At 42.2% G+C, this 14,893-nt stretch overlaps 1 protein-coding gene across 1 annotated transcript in view; it reads left to right on the top strand.

Moving 5' to 3' along the window:
* OTULIN (OTU deubiquitinase with linear linkage specificity) overlaps positions 1-13,272 on the top strand; it is a 36,699-nt gene extending 23,427 nt beyond the window's left edge. The window contains exons 5-7 of the mRNA XM_080680354.1: positions 4,483-4,608; positions 6,895-7,164; positions 9,644-13,272. Coding sequence (XP_080536480.1) covers positions 4,483-4,608; positions 6,895-7,164; positions 9,644-9,838 — 591 coding nt within the window. The 3' untranslated portion in view covers positions 9,839-13,272. The remainder of the gene's footprint in view (positions 1-4,482; positions 4,609-6,894; positions 7,165-9,643) is intronic.
* The last annotated feature ends 1,621 nt before the right edge of the window (positions 13,273-14,893 follow it).

Raw genomic sequence — 14,893 nt, 5'->3', positions numbered from 1 at the left:
ATAAAATATGCCCCATGAAAGTAAAGCATAGTGTTCCTTTTATTTTATTGACAGGATGCCTATAGGTATTAAAAGCAGTCAAGGTGGATTGTGCTTGCTTTCTGATCCCCATTAGAATATGTTGCGTGAATGAGCAGTGGGGCTTTAAGATGATTTTCCTGATTTAATTTGAGTCACGTGGAAATAGTTTTTAAATTCTCAAGTGCTCTTCCCAATTTCTTCCTTTTCTGTGAATATCTGCCAACAAATACAGTTTCTCTCTTGGAGCATAATCTGATTAGTTAGTTGGTCACAGTGGTATTATTGGCATTATTTTTGAATGCCAAGAGGCCGGTGCCACAGAAGAAGCGGCTTATGCCTGGCTGTGACTTTAGTATTTAAGTTTATTAAACTTTCGTTCTGTTAATGCCAGCTAAAGAAATGACTATTCTTTTCTTGTTCTCCTCTAACTAGAAGACTTGTTCTCCTTTTGGCTTTCCAACCCCCAGCGACTTTCCTTGATTTGAGCACTGTTTTTACAGGGACAGTTTTATCGATCGCTTGAGCAGGTGACACTTGTACCACATGCTTCATATTTGAGGTGCCAGAGCAGGAAGGGGTACCAGACTTGGTTGTTGCACTTGACCAAGCTATTTTCTAAGCACCTCCCAGTTGTCCCTCGTGCTCTCCGAGGATGCCATTGCACTCCTGTTCTCACTGACAAGGGCCAGGTTGAGTGAGGGAGTGGGTGGCGCAGCGTGACTGGAAGATGTTGGGGTGGAACTAAGTGCATAGACGGCGGGGTGGTGAGGCCTTCTGAGGCTGGCAGTGCACCCAAGGGTGTTGGGGTACCTGGATCACCTTGCCCCAGAAATGGGGTCTCTCCATCTCTAGGAACTACTTGTAACTCTGTAATAAGTAAACATCTTAATATTTATTTGTTAACACAGATGCTTAAGACAAGTAGATCAAGTGAAACTTAAATAATTCTCTGGCTATGAAACAAAATCTTACTGAGGTTTTGGTATGAAAGTGAGTGTGACCATTTACTCCCCATCTTCCTGATATAGCAGAATAACTTGTATTGTGTCACATTAAGTAAAACTCTGCTTGCTGTTAGAACTTGGTATAAATTATTTGTGTTAAAATTGGGTCGGCTTGGTACATTAAATACTTGGACCAGGCCCACAATAAGTCTCTGACAATGGATCTCTCTCAGTTTACCCTGATCCTTGCTCTTTCTGAAATACCAGGGGCCTCTTTTGACCACTACCCTGTGTCCAATGACAGTCATATGGCCTGGCCAGTTCATGGCACAACACCTCTGGTTATTGTGTGTGCATTGGCCGTTTAGAAGTCCTGGCCACATGTGGGGACACAGAAAGGCTGCCCCAGCAGGCAGGTTAGAGGGAATCTGGTGTTAGCATTATTAGGGTCTCCTGAACTGCACTGGCTTAAGTAACCCACCTCTTCAGCTTTTGGGGTCAGACAGGTCCTGGGACACCTAAGTTTTTGTGTGAACCCAGAACCAGCCTCAGCCCATGGCTGTGCTGTGCTGTGCTGAACATCCCTTGACCTTAGTGTACATTCCATCAAGACTGTGTGAGCCCAGGGAAGCTGTCTTTTGTTACCAAGGAACGCGTGCCCTTTCGCTAGTTGTATTGAAAGGTGTTCCCTGTTGCATTTTGCCCTCTTCCCTCTCTCCTAGAATAGGACATGGAAGGGATGCGAGAGAGCTGGGCTGAGAGCCTCTCCCCTTAGTCTGATCTCAGTGGAGAGAGCCTGGACTTGGCTTTCTGCCTGTGCTCAGCTCCTCTGGCCTCGCTCCTTCCCCGCCTGGGAGGTTAAGCTTTGTCCTCACTGCCCCTCGGACAGTTCAGCTGTCCCTCACCTCCTGTCCTTGCCTGGGCTCCCTATGTGTTGTTTCTGCATCTGTCAGATCCCAGTTTTGGTATCTGACCGCAGGCAGATTACCTAACAACCTTGGAGGTGCTTGGCGTGGCTGTTCTTAAACTTGGAACAGGCCTAGGTCCCTGAGAGGTGGTGCCCTTCAGGGTAGTCCTTTGCTTTCCAAGTTTTCTAAGCTTTAGAATGTCTCTGAGTGGGTGGGACCTGTGGTAGTGTTTGCTTAGAGTGGGTTAGACTCTAAGGTATATTGAAACTTATTTTATGAGTTAGTTTTAGGAATGACACATTTTTATTTGCTATCCCTTTAATCATGGTGTTGGTTTTAAGAATTATAGACTTGTTAGAGAAAACAGGGTGTTTTTATAATTCAGTCACAGATTGAATTATACTTAAGCTAATTACCTATTTTATTCTTAAATATTTCCCATCATTATTTCGTGTTTAAGTCTTGTTTCTTGCTCAAATTTATAACAGAAGTCCAGTCTCTTAAGGTGCAGGAGAAAAGAATGGCTATTTGTGTGTTCTATGTATTATGAGCCCTGAAAGCACTTAAAATTATGTTCACTTTTTTCTTCTGAATAAATAATTCCAACTCAATTATTTTTTTTCTTTGTAGTTTCTTTTTCACACCTTATTTTTTGGACTTTCTCCACTGTCTCCTAGAACTGTGCACTCTGAGTTGGAGGATTGCTCTAGCAACACTGAGCAATACATGGAAGGATCGAGGAGATGGACTTTTATTTGGGTTTCTGGCTGCATAGTTAGATCTTTGGGGTCTCCTGGGTAATTCAGCTGAGTGTTGTGCCTGCTTTTTAGATACCTGCACAGTGTCCCGTGATTCTCAGATGGGCTTATGGGCTTCCCTTACTCGGTTCCCAGCTCACATCTGTATAGCCAAGATTTTCTGCTCACTTGCACTTCTGTATGCCCAGTTGTGATTTTAGCTTGTTGCCACTTGAGGGCATTTTAGGTTCTGGATGAAACTGAGAACCTAATTTAAGGTTTGCAGCAGAGCTGCCCGCATGCTGCCAAAATGCAGGACAGTGTGGGCACGGAGCTGGGTGGCTCGTGGGTGGGTGGTCCTTTGTCATTATGATAAGCCCCTTCCCCCTTATGAGTGAGTGTGGATGAGCATCACTGGGGGAACTGCAAGAGGAATTTACATCCCAATGGTGGTTTTGTTTTTTGCAGAGATGAAACCACCTTTGTTTTACATGATTGGTATAGACTGAGAAGGTAAAACTGGAATTACCATTATGAAAGGGTAGGCAGGGTCTTAGATTCCGGAAGAACTGAACATATGGTCTCATTCAAAACTATTTATGCCCTAGCCAGTTTGGCTCAGTGGATAGAGCTTCGGCCTTTGGACTAAAGAGTCCCGAGTTCAATTCCAGTCAAGGGCACATGCCCGGTTGCAGGCTCGATCCCCAGTAGGGAGCATGCAGGAGGCAGCCAATCAATGATTCTTTCCCATCAGTGATGTTTCTATCTCTCCTTCTCCTTTCTTCTCTGAAATCAATAAAAATATGTTTTTTAAAAACCACCTATTTATAACTGTTAAACAAGCTCAGGTTCCACATAGGATGTCGTAGGAATTAATTATTCTTTAATGATCTTTTGACAGGGAGGTGAACTTTTTTTTCCCCTCTAAATTTTATAGCAGTGACACGACATGCCTGTGCCCAACCTAATAATATGGATTTTTCTCCTGACACACTGGAGACTGTTGGGAGAATGAGTTCCCATGCTGTCATCCATCAAGTTGTGTCCCATCTTGTCTTTCAGACTCCAGATTTCACTGATGATTGGGGGGAAATTACAAAAGAGAAGCAGGCAAAGTATGAGTTCAGCTGCCACTTCTTTAATGAGCTAGGCCAGTGGTCAGCAAACTGCGGCTCACGAGCCACATGCAGCTCGCGAGCCGCGGTTTGCCGCTCTGTTGACTAATGAGTTTGCCGACCACTGAGCTAGGCCATCACAGCTCTCTTAACCTCTACTTCTTATTCTCAGTGCTGTTTTTTATCTTACTATACTAAGCAGTGGAACTAGATACAATATTGCTTCATTGAATATTAAAACTTTGAGTATATGTGTTAATATCAAAATTATGTTTTATTTTTCTAGTCAGGAAGGGAGCTGGTTTTTACTTTATCCTGGACCATCTTACAAGTCCTGGAGCCCCTTCCAGAGTCAGGCAGTATGGAGTGCTAGGGAGGCTGCCAGAGACCCAGCAGCTGGAGGCTTCTGTGAAGAGGCTCCTTCACGTACACTCACAAAGTGCTGTGCAGGGTTCCTGGCTGAGGTGGTTGTGCAGGGTAGATTGAGCCCCTGTATCTCAACCCAAACCTTCATTTCACTCTAGTAGTCCTCCTTAGGGCAGTACTTTCTGGGATCCTCACTTCCAGGTTTAGGTGATTCAGCCTCAACTCACATGACAGGTTTGCAGGGATTAATTCTGGAAACGAAGGTAGGAACATTAGTGATAAAGAAATGGGAGAAAGAGGACAAAGGGCTTTGTGGTTTCTTACAGCTTGGTTTGTGTGATGGACTTTTCGGAAGGTTAATGTTCTTTGTCTCTGTTTCTTCATACTCCAGTTACCAGAAAAACTCATAAGCAAATACAGCTGGATCAAGCAGTGGAAACTTGGATTGAAATTTGAGGGGAAGAGCGAGGACCTGGTTGATAAAATTAAGGAGTCCCTCACTTTACTAAGGAAGAAGGTTTGGAACATGTAATTTTCTTTCTTTGTGAAGTGCAAAAGCTCCTGCTCCTAATTGCCCCAGCAGACCATTTTTTCCTCTTGAATTTATTGGAGTGACATTGGTTAATAAAATTATATAGGATTCAGGTATGCAATTCTATAATACATCATCTGTATATTGTATTATGTGTTCACCACCCAAGTCAAAGTCTCCTTTTATCACCATTTATCCCCCCTCAGCAGACCACTTCATAGTCCTCACTTAGTGGATTACCAGATGTTCTTGGCTGGTTTTTAGGCAAAATAATTTTGGACCAACACAAACCCTTCCTGTGAGGTCTTTGGTAAAATTGAGAAATATTAACATCAATTATTCTTGGAGGAGATGATATGTTTAATGACTTGTTTAACTGTGTTAAAAGGAAACCATAACAAATATAGTCTTTGTACTAAGTCATACTAACAAGTTTCAGTGATACATTTAGTCCATATTTTTCTTTTAAAAAAATGTTTTTATTGAATTGAGAGAGAGGAAGGGAGAGGAAGAAAAAGACAGAAACATCAATATGAGAAAAACATGGATCGGCTGCCTTCTACATGCACCCAACCAGGGATCAAGTTCAAACCCTGGGAATGTGCCCTGACTGGGAACTGAACCAGTGACCTTTCAGTGGTGCACAGGATGATGCTCAACTAGCTGAGCCACACCGGCTAGGGACAGTCCAAATTTCTTATCGTAATATCAGCGATATGAATTCATGCCCCATTAGACTTTCAGCTTCATGAAAGACTATTCATTTCTTTATACCCAGTGCCTAGACCTGAGCCTGACACACAATAGGCATTCGGTAAATACCTTGTTGATGGATGAACTGAGGACCTGACTTCCTGGAACCTAGTTTGGGTTTGCAGTCATAGAAGTATTTACTGCATAGGAACAGTATTTACTGTCATAGGAACACTAGTGATGGAATGGGAGGACAAGGAAGACAGAGGGATTCCTTTGTTCTTGCATGTTAAGCAGAGCACAGGATTTGTGGGGGTTGGAGACCTGTGCTGCCCAGTCCCTGGGTCAGTGGAGAGTTGAGGACAGGGCTCTGGCCCTGTAGGAGTGAGTGAGAAGGCTCTGTTCAGTCACTTGTGATTTCCTTTTTATCTCTTTTAAGTTCTCGTGAAATTGCAATTTTTGCTTTTTTTAGGTGTATCTAGGGTAACTGGATCCTCATTTTGGGGAATGTTTAAGTGATTGCAATTTACAGTAATGTGAAAATTATTAATAAACTGAGCTACATTCCCAGCACTTTCTATGGGCCAGGCCATACACTAAAAGTTGTATGTATTTAATTCTTACAACTACCAAGGTGATGTTGCTATGGTTATCCCATTTTTACAGCTGAGAAAACTAAGGCCCCTCAGTTGGTTAATGCCCTGCAAAAGCCATCAGCTGCTTGGGTGAGGCCTTCATTCCATCCTGACTCTAGCTATGCTCTTGACTGGCAACTTGTCTACTTCTGGAAAATGAGGTGTTCCAGCTTTCAACCCACTTGTTGGAGAGTCCTGTGGTGCTGTCATTACCATTAAAATTTACTCTTGGATTTAAAATTTTAATGAGTTTTCAGGGGAGCAGTAGTTACTGGTGATTCATAAGGACTAGTTTTATATTGGCATCTTCTATTCTCATTTACTTTAATTTAAAAGTACATGTATTTATGGGGTTTTCTTGTTCACATAAAGAGTGTGCCTATTTTAGCTGAATACCTGACACTGCTCTATTCTTAATCAGGAGTCATTTAGAATTTCCTGAATGGATTTATTCATTTGAAACTTTTAAGAGGTTAGAAGGTTAAATTTAGTAAACTAATATTTAGGAGATCCCCTAAGCTTCCTTGCCCATCTTCATTTTTGAAGTTTTCTGGATAACTGTACCTGTAAGCCCCCTTACAGAGAGGAGTAATTTTAGCTCTTCACAGCTTCGCACCCAGGACTCACACGTGCATGTTAGGTCTTCCATAAATATTTCCGATTGATTGAGTCTCATTACCTGTGAAGTTAGGGTTCCAAATTGCCATTCCACAGTCCCAGTGCTTCTCCTTAGTGCATTGTACTTTTGTTTCAAATTAATGGGGCAGAAACTGAATAAGGATTTGTGTGGTCTAAAGAGTAGTACCATTGTTTGAGCTGGAAACTTGAATGTTGTGACCTACGGTTGCCTACTTTTGAAAATGATTTTGTGCTCAAAGTATGGAAGTATACCAGGGACTTTTAGAACAAAAATGTAATTATTATGTAACTTTTTTTATTGCAGTGGGCAGGCTTGGCTGAACTGAGAACTGCTGAAGCAAGGCAGATAGCTTGTGATGAACTGTTCACAAATGAAGAGGAAGAATACAGCCTTTATGAAGCTGTAAAATTTTTAATGTTACACAGAGCCATTGAACTATATGATGATAAAGAGAAGGGAGAGGACGTACCATTTTTCTCTGTGCTTCTGTTTGCTCGGGACACATCCAGTGACCCTGGACAGCTACTGAGGAACCATCTAAATCAGGTGGGACACACTGGTGGCCTCGAACAGGTGAGTTATACCTTGGCGTATTACCCCAGAACACCAGCGTTAACCATCAAACGTTATCTCATAGTGCTTGGGTGTCAGGAATTCAGGGGCAGCTTAGTGGGAGACTCTGGCTTGAGGTCTCAGGTGGTTGTAATCATCTGAGGACTTGACTCGGGTTGGAGGATCCATGTCCAACATGGCTCACTCACCTGGCTATTGGCAGGAGGCCTCAGTTCCTCACTGGTAGGGGGTAGTTCCTTGCCATGTGGGGCTTTATGTAGATAGGGCTCACAACATGGCAACTGGCTTCTCTCAGAAAGTAATTCAAGGAGAGAGTGGGGAAGAAGCTACAATGCCTTTTATGATCTAATCTTGGAATTCACACCCCATCACACTTACCCATATAATATTTGTTAGCAAGTCACTAAGTTCACCTCTTACAGAATTGTGAACCTATTTTAGGACTAACATGGTTATCTCAGCCTGGGCTTGCTTCTGAAGGTGGTAATGGGATCAGTATCTTTGGATCTGGTAGTCTAAAAAAAAAGAGTCATGTGAAGGGTGTTTAATCTTGGCAGCTGTAGCTGTATTAGCTAGGGTCCTTTAAAAATAGAAATGGGGTCACCTTAGCCAGTAGAGCGCAGGCTGCTCTTGGATCTTTTACACAGAGACCCAATGCAGTACTGTCCTAGGAGGCAACAGTTGGCTCGCTTTGCACTCTCTGTCTTTGGCAAGTTCATTACGTTGCCTTAAAAAGCTTACGTCTTTTTTTAGTTGAATAGCCAACCACTAAAGTCACATTAAGGCTACCCTTCCAAAGTGCTTCCTTCCTTCTTCCATGGCTGGCTCTTTGGCTTGCCTTTTCCTGGTCTGTCTGAAAGAGCAAAGATGATGGTCATGCTGGGTCAGGCAGGATTGAAGATAATTATTTTAAAAATAATCTGTACTTGTAAGTTACCTAATGTCTCCTGAACAGTAGCAAGTACATTGCAGTGAAAAGCCTGGTAGAGCATGTTTTGCATGTTAGGCTGAAGTTGGTCCTTTCTGGGTCTCCACAAGGTCTGCTGTTATGGAGAGTCCAATTTTTAAAAAACAGCTTTATTGAGATAATTTACCTACCATAAAGTTTGCCCTTTTAAAGTATGCAGCTCAATGGGTTTTTAATATGTTTACAGAGTTTTGCAGCTATCACAGTCTAATTTTAGACTATTTTATCACCCCTAAAAGAAACCTCATGCCCATTCTTACTCCCCACCAGTTCTAGGCAGCCAGTAATCTACTTTCTGTCACCTTAGATTTGTCTACTATGGAGAGAGTTCATATAAATGGAATCATAAATCATATAATATGTGGTCTTTTGTGACTAGTTTCTTCCACAGCTTAGTGTTTTTAAGGTTCATGCATATTGTATCATGTGTCAATTCTTCATTCCTTTTTATTGACAAATACTATTCCATGGTATGAATATATCACATTTTATTCATCAGTTGATGGATATTTGGTTCATTCCTTTTTTAACTATTCTGAAAAATCCTGCTGTGAACATTCATGTGCAAGTTTTTTGTGTGGACATATGTTTTCAGTTCTCTTGGTTATGTACCTGGGAGTGGAATTGCTGGGGCACATGGCAGTTCTTTATTTAGTGTGGAGGAGCAGCTGTATCATTGGTCATTCCCACCTGCAGTGTTTCTGAGTCCCACATCCACACCTCACATAACATACAGGTAACCATTTTAAAGTGTACAGCTCAGTGGCCTTTAGTACATTTACCTGTTGTGTGGCCATCACCTGTATCAAATCATTTCATGCCCGAAAAGAAAAGACCTGGTAAGCAGTCACTCCCCACATCTTTTGTTTTTTTTTTTTTGTGTTTTTTTTTTAAATATATTTTATTGATATTTTACAGAGAGGAAGGGAGAGGGATAGAGAGCTAGAAACATCGATGAGAGAGAAACATCGATCAGCTGCCTCCTGCACACCTCCCACTGGGGATGTGCCCTCAACCAAGGTACATGCCCTTGACCGGAATCGAACCTGGGACCCTTCAGTCCGCAGGCCGACGCTCTATCCACTGAGCCAAACCGGTTTCGGCTCTTTTGTTGTTTTGATTGGAGCCATTCTACAGGGTGTGATGCGGTATCTCACCATGGTTTTGATTCCATTCCCTTGATGACTTTTCATGTGCATATTGGGCATTTGCATATCTTCTTTGGAGAACTGTTTGGACTCTGCTCAGTTTTTAAATTGGTCATTTGTTTTTTTATTGAGTTGTAAGAATTGTGATAAATTCTGGTTACAAGTCCCTCATCAGATACGATCTATTCTTGGTGATTTGCTTGTTTACAACGACCATATGAAAGAGGGCTAGGGCTAGGTCCGTGGGGAGGAAGAAGGGTTTTGGCTTAGTCGGCATGGCCTGGGACACCTGGGATGGAGCAGGAGGTAAGTGGCATCTTTTAGGGTGGCTGCCCTTCACTTACCCGTTTGTTCTGCTCCCCAGATTGAAATGTTCCTGCTGGCCTATGCTGTGCGCCACACCATCCAGGTGTACCGGCTCTCCAAGTACAGCACTGAGGAGTTCATCACGGTCTACCCCACAGACCCACCCAGGGACTGGCCGGTGGTGACCCTGATCGCCGAGGACGATCGGCACTACAACATCCCCGTCAGAGTGTGTGAGGAGACGAGTTTGTGAGAGACATAAACCCGGACAGCCTGGCAGCAGGGCCAAAGTGTGCGGGCAGCTCCTCAGCTCGGGCCTCGGCCTGCTGGTCTCTTAGAATGAATTACGTGGACTCTTGGACCCTGTGAGCCAAGCTGGCCTGGGATGTTCTGAAGACTAGCTTCTGATAATGAGTTAACCAAGTTTTCTCCTCATTTATGATGCAATATGTTTTAGTGGGACCTTTCAGAGCCACATCTGTTGGAAGGTGCATACTCCATCTTTTCCATAAAACAAATACTTTAGTATCAGGAGAATATGTTTTTTATCTCTAACCAAACTTTCTCTATTAGTAAACTGGCTTTCAATTTTATTTTTAATAGTAATTTGTTTTGGTGGTAATGGGTCTCTGTGGTGCCCTTCTTATGCAGTCTGCTTACGCGGTATAATTCTGGGATGGAGTCTGCTAATGGCACAGTCTCAACATCCTCTGATAGTCCTGGCAAGCAGTGATTTGGATTTACATACTAATTAAAGCTACCTTAAACAGATTATTTAATAGAAGATTGAGAATTGGTTTTTTAAAGGCTGAAGAGGAGCAGGAGGGAGACTATGGCACCTGGAAATCCTTGCTCTTCGAGGACATGACCAGTGTTGAGGCCGCAGCCACACCAGGTCTGGTGCTGGGTGCAAGTGGTGTGCTTTAGTGTCGGGCTGTTTATTACTCTGTGGCTCACTATTAGAGTCAGAACAGAGCTCAGATCTCCCTGCGTTTTTAGAGGAGGAAACCAAGGCCAAATGACCGCAGGCACTCATCTGAGTTTAGGGGTGGGATAAGCTGGATCCAGGTCTTCCTGTGCCCTTTTCCTGCTATTTTTTAGGATGTTTCTATTGCCAAATACATCTGCTGGCAGGATCTCAGGTTTTTCATGAGTGAGTTTAAGCAGAAGTGTGTACTAAAGCAGTGCAAAAGTATGGCTATGCTGCATCTGCCCCTGGTTTGTTTTGGAAAGCCTGAGGGAGGCAGTGTTCTGGGCCATGATAAGTTGCCTGCATGGTGACCGGGTGGTGGTTACGGGGCAGCCTAGCTGAGCGTGGCCTGCATTAGGACTTGAATTGTCTACGTGAGGCGTGGACTGTGGACACTGCTCACAGTAACCAGACACGTCACTCTTTAAGGTTGTACCAGCAGCACCTGAATTGGCTCAGCATTAGTGGAGGTGGTGTTTCCCTAAAGCACTGAGCTTTATTTTAGAATAACTTAAATCTTTATTTGGTGCAGTTTAATAGTTTATAAGCTCTCTAATCTGTGTTTTTTCAGAGGGGTGAACCTTTTTTGAAAATCTAAGTTTTGCTTTCAATTCAAATTCTTAGTTGAGAAAACTCAGAGGCCACACAAAACTACACAGACTGTTACGTTAGTATTTTCCCCATGACCTCGTCAGTACTAGTCACCACATTTTGGTAGATGCTAATTCCCTGAATCAAATTCTGCTCTAAATGTGTGTGGATTGGAGAGGCTTGTGTTTTTCACTGTGAAATGCAATGGTGCCTGGATAGGAGGTGCCTAGAAGCCACGTTCAAGTAATAATAATGACTTCTTGTTGGCTTTGATGCTTCATTTTAGTATTTGTAACATAACAGGAAATACATACCATTCTTGAATATTTTTAAAAGCATAACTTCAGCCGAAACCAGTTTGGTTCAGTGGATAGAGCGTCGGCCTGTGGACTAAAGGGTCCCAGGTTCGATTCCGGTCAAGGGCATGTACCCTGGTTGTGGGCACATCCCCAGTGGGAGGTGTGCAGGAGGCAGCTGATCAATGTTTCTCTCTCATCAATGTTTCTAGCTCTCTATCCCTCTCCCTTCCTCTCTGTAAAATATCAATAAAATATATTAAAAACACAACACATAACTTCAAATGTGTGGGTTGAACAAGGCAGCAGGGGTCTGTGTTCCTCTGACCGTTTGTTCATACCCACCATTGAATGTAATGGTACTCATGACCATTTGTCTTTGAAGTTTGAAAATAATCTAAGTGAACTTGAACTGGACTTCTGGGCAACTTAATTGTTTACATTTTATACTTTTTTCTTGTTTCTATGTATGATGTTGTTAAATTGTGGTCTTCACTCCTACACTGATAAAAATTCAAAAAGGTAAGTTTAATTGGTTTTCTGTCCCAAGGCCTTATTTGACTCTGCTCTCAGACATCGTCCAGGCTTAGCGGGGTCACAGCATAAGAGGAGCAAAGCTGTCCATGAAACAGTGCTTCAGGAAATACAGACGATTGGCCAACTTTAAAAATAACATATGTTTGTTGCAACATGCAACTTCAATTACTCAGATTCCTAATTCCATTTCTCATTCCTGGTCTTGGGCTGGTCAGTGACATGAGCAGAATAAAAATGTAATTGAGACCAAAATGGATTCAAGAGAACAATTATTTTAGAAGGACCTCTAAAATGATCAAGTATCTAGAAGGAAAGTTAGTGGGAACTGCACTGTGCTTACTTTCAATCCCAGTTTATTGCAAGAGTTCAGATTTTGGACCCTATGATTTTGGCAGAAAGATGATCTCCACCTTAAGCAGGCATGACTTATTCCTGAGTTCATTTAAAGTACATTTAAATATTAATGGTACATAAAAAATTAATAAAGAATTTCTGTGTAGCAAGTTCCATGGCATTAGCTTTGCTCCTTTAGAATTTTTTCTGGCTCCCCTCCTCACCTGCATATACAGCTGTTCATCTCACCCATACACGTGGAACGGTGATGTCGGCAGTGGAGAACATGAGGCCAGTGTGTGATTTTTCACTTGTGATCTAGACGTAGGTGGAATTTGATCTGAAATGCTTGCAGTTCCTCTTCCTTCGAATACGGCATATCTGAAAATGTTTTAAATGCACAGAACAAGACTGACCCTGTTTTCTTTATATAGCAATTTCCACTTTTATTATACTGTTATATATTCAGTTAATGCCTTACGAAATTTTTCTTTAAGAAAAACAGACATTGCCTTTGTGTTCTTTCATTAGTCTTACCAGGTAAAATCTCAGACCACATGCACTAACACCTCTGATGGGAGAAACAGCCTTTGCAGGTTATATGCTTGTTTTCTTTTTAGTATTTTTGTTTTAAGAGGCTGTGCTAGTCCTCCTGCTCTCACCCTCACCCCTACATGCTGTTTTCTTCCAGATAATGACTGAAGTGCTTATGAAAATGACATCATTGCATTTAATGATGTAGCGCCTTTACTATCAGCATAGATGTAGGACTCCAGTATTCTTCCTGGCTATTCTCCTTTCTGATGTTAAAATAAAGTTAGATTATCTTCTTTTCTCTCTCTCTTAAGCAACACTTTGCAGGTACTCCCCCTTGAAAGCCAGAAAGTTATTTTCAGAAGTATATACCTCCAGGGCATCTCACTTGTAGGCATACATCAAAATAAATGCCTTTTTAAAAGATCTGTGACTACTGTGAAGTGAATCTTAAATGTGTGTGAAAGGCCTGGAGTGTCCTCAAATAGTTTAGCAGAAGCAGAATCCAGTGTCAAGTCATTTAAAAATGGCCCAAGGAACTGTACAAAGTGAACCTAAGGAGGACTGATTTTAGATAAGAAATGTCACATAGAAACAAAGCAACAGATGCCCTGCTGACCTCCTGGGCTTAAATTATAAAAGAATACAAATCTGAAAGAGGGGAGGACTTATGTGGGTGGATTCTGCAAATTCCTTTTTCTAAAGTTTATTCCCCACGTAACAGAAGTGTAACATTTAATGCCTTTGGGTAACCTCATTGGTGATCTCTTCTGAGGGGTGGAGAGACCAGGGAGCCAGTGCTGAGTTGTACAGAGAATAAAGATGGGCACCTCTTTTAAACGTTTATGTAATTCTATTTATAACCTGGAGCCATGGAAAGCACAAAACTAAACTAATTTGACTCCCTGCACAGCATCTTAGTGGCAGTAGCATTGGGAGCAAGGTGGGCTCGCCATGCCCAGGAGGGGTGTGTGTGTTGTATGTGCATGCAAGCACATACATGTATATAAATGTATGTGTGCTGAAGTCACATAGTGACTGTCTCATGTCAGGAGGCCTACAACAGGGGGCCCAGCAGAATTGGGTAGGGTGGAGGGGAGCTGTCCCATTTGTATTTTTTTATGGTAAATTGAAATTTATGACTGGAAATGGTGGAATGGGTTAGTGTGTATAATTAAACTATACAGAGTGGCCATTGATTCTGAAAATACATTAATTGTATTGAAATGTTATATCAACAAACCATTTATTGTATGTCTCTGTTCCCAGGCCTTATGGTCACCTGTATATTTAAATATTTCAAATGCTTATTAATAGCCAGAGCTATTAATGGAGAACATTGACTGGAGTTTTATCTCAGTCTTGTTGATTTCTTGGGTGTAAGTCTGGGTCAGGGATGAAATTGCCAAAACATGGGTAACAGCAAGGAAACGGTCCAGTCCGGGCTTGAAATTTCAAGTTAGCAGTCGTTTCCCTGTGGTTAAACTTAATAAAGTAATTTTGTATTTAATTTTAACAGTTGTATTATATTGAAAAATGCCTTCGCATAAATGGTGCTATAGTATGGTACCCCTCCCTTTCAGGTTCACTCTGATTACTTCTGAGTATTTAGATATGGGAACAAAGAGCCAAAATGAATGTATTTAATGAGTTATCTGCTCTTTTCCATTGCTTTTATAGAAATGTATTGTCACCTGCCCTGGTATTTCTCCTGCTGCAGGCGGGGCTGGGAAGGGAGAGCAGCAGGAAAACGAGGTGTGAACCTGGCCCTGCTCTTCTTGGCTTGTTTAGTCAAGTCTCTGTTTACACTATAAAATGTCAACATTTGTCAAAAAATTCTCCTGCTCTGAAAAACATGCCCAGGCTCTGGTCCGTTTGGGGCCTCGCCTCCCACCTGCCTCTGCAGCGGGACACCTGGCTCAGGGCATAAGAGTTTCCTTTGTGACTTGTTGAGTCTCATCTTCACAGTAAAAAAATAAACAGAAAATAAAAACTCAGAAGCCTGGCTGTGTTGCTGTAGTTCAGTGCCTGCCTTTGAGGACTTATT

Source organism: Plecotus auritus, assembly GCF_963455305.1.
Source record: "Plecotus auritus genome assembly, chromosome: 7".
Classification (NCBI taxonomy): Eukaryota; Metazoa; Chordata; class Mammalia; order Chiroptera; family Vespertilionidae; genus Plecotus; species Plecotus auritus.
Note: the sequence above shows the minus strand (reverse complement) of the source record. Positions and strands in the feature narration are given on the sequence as shown.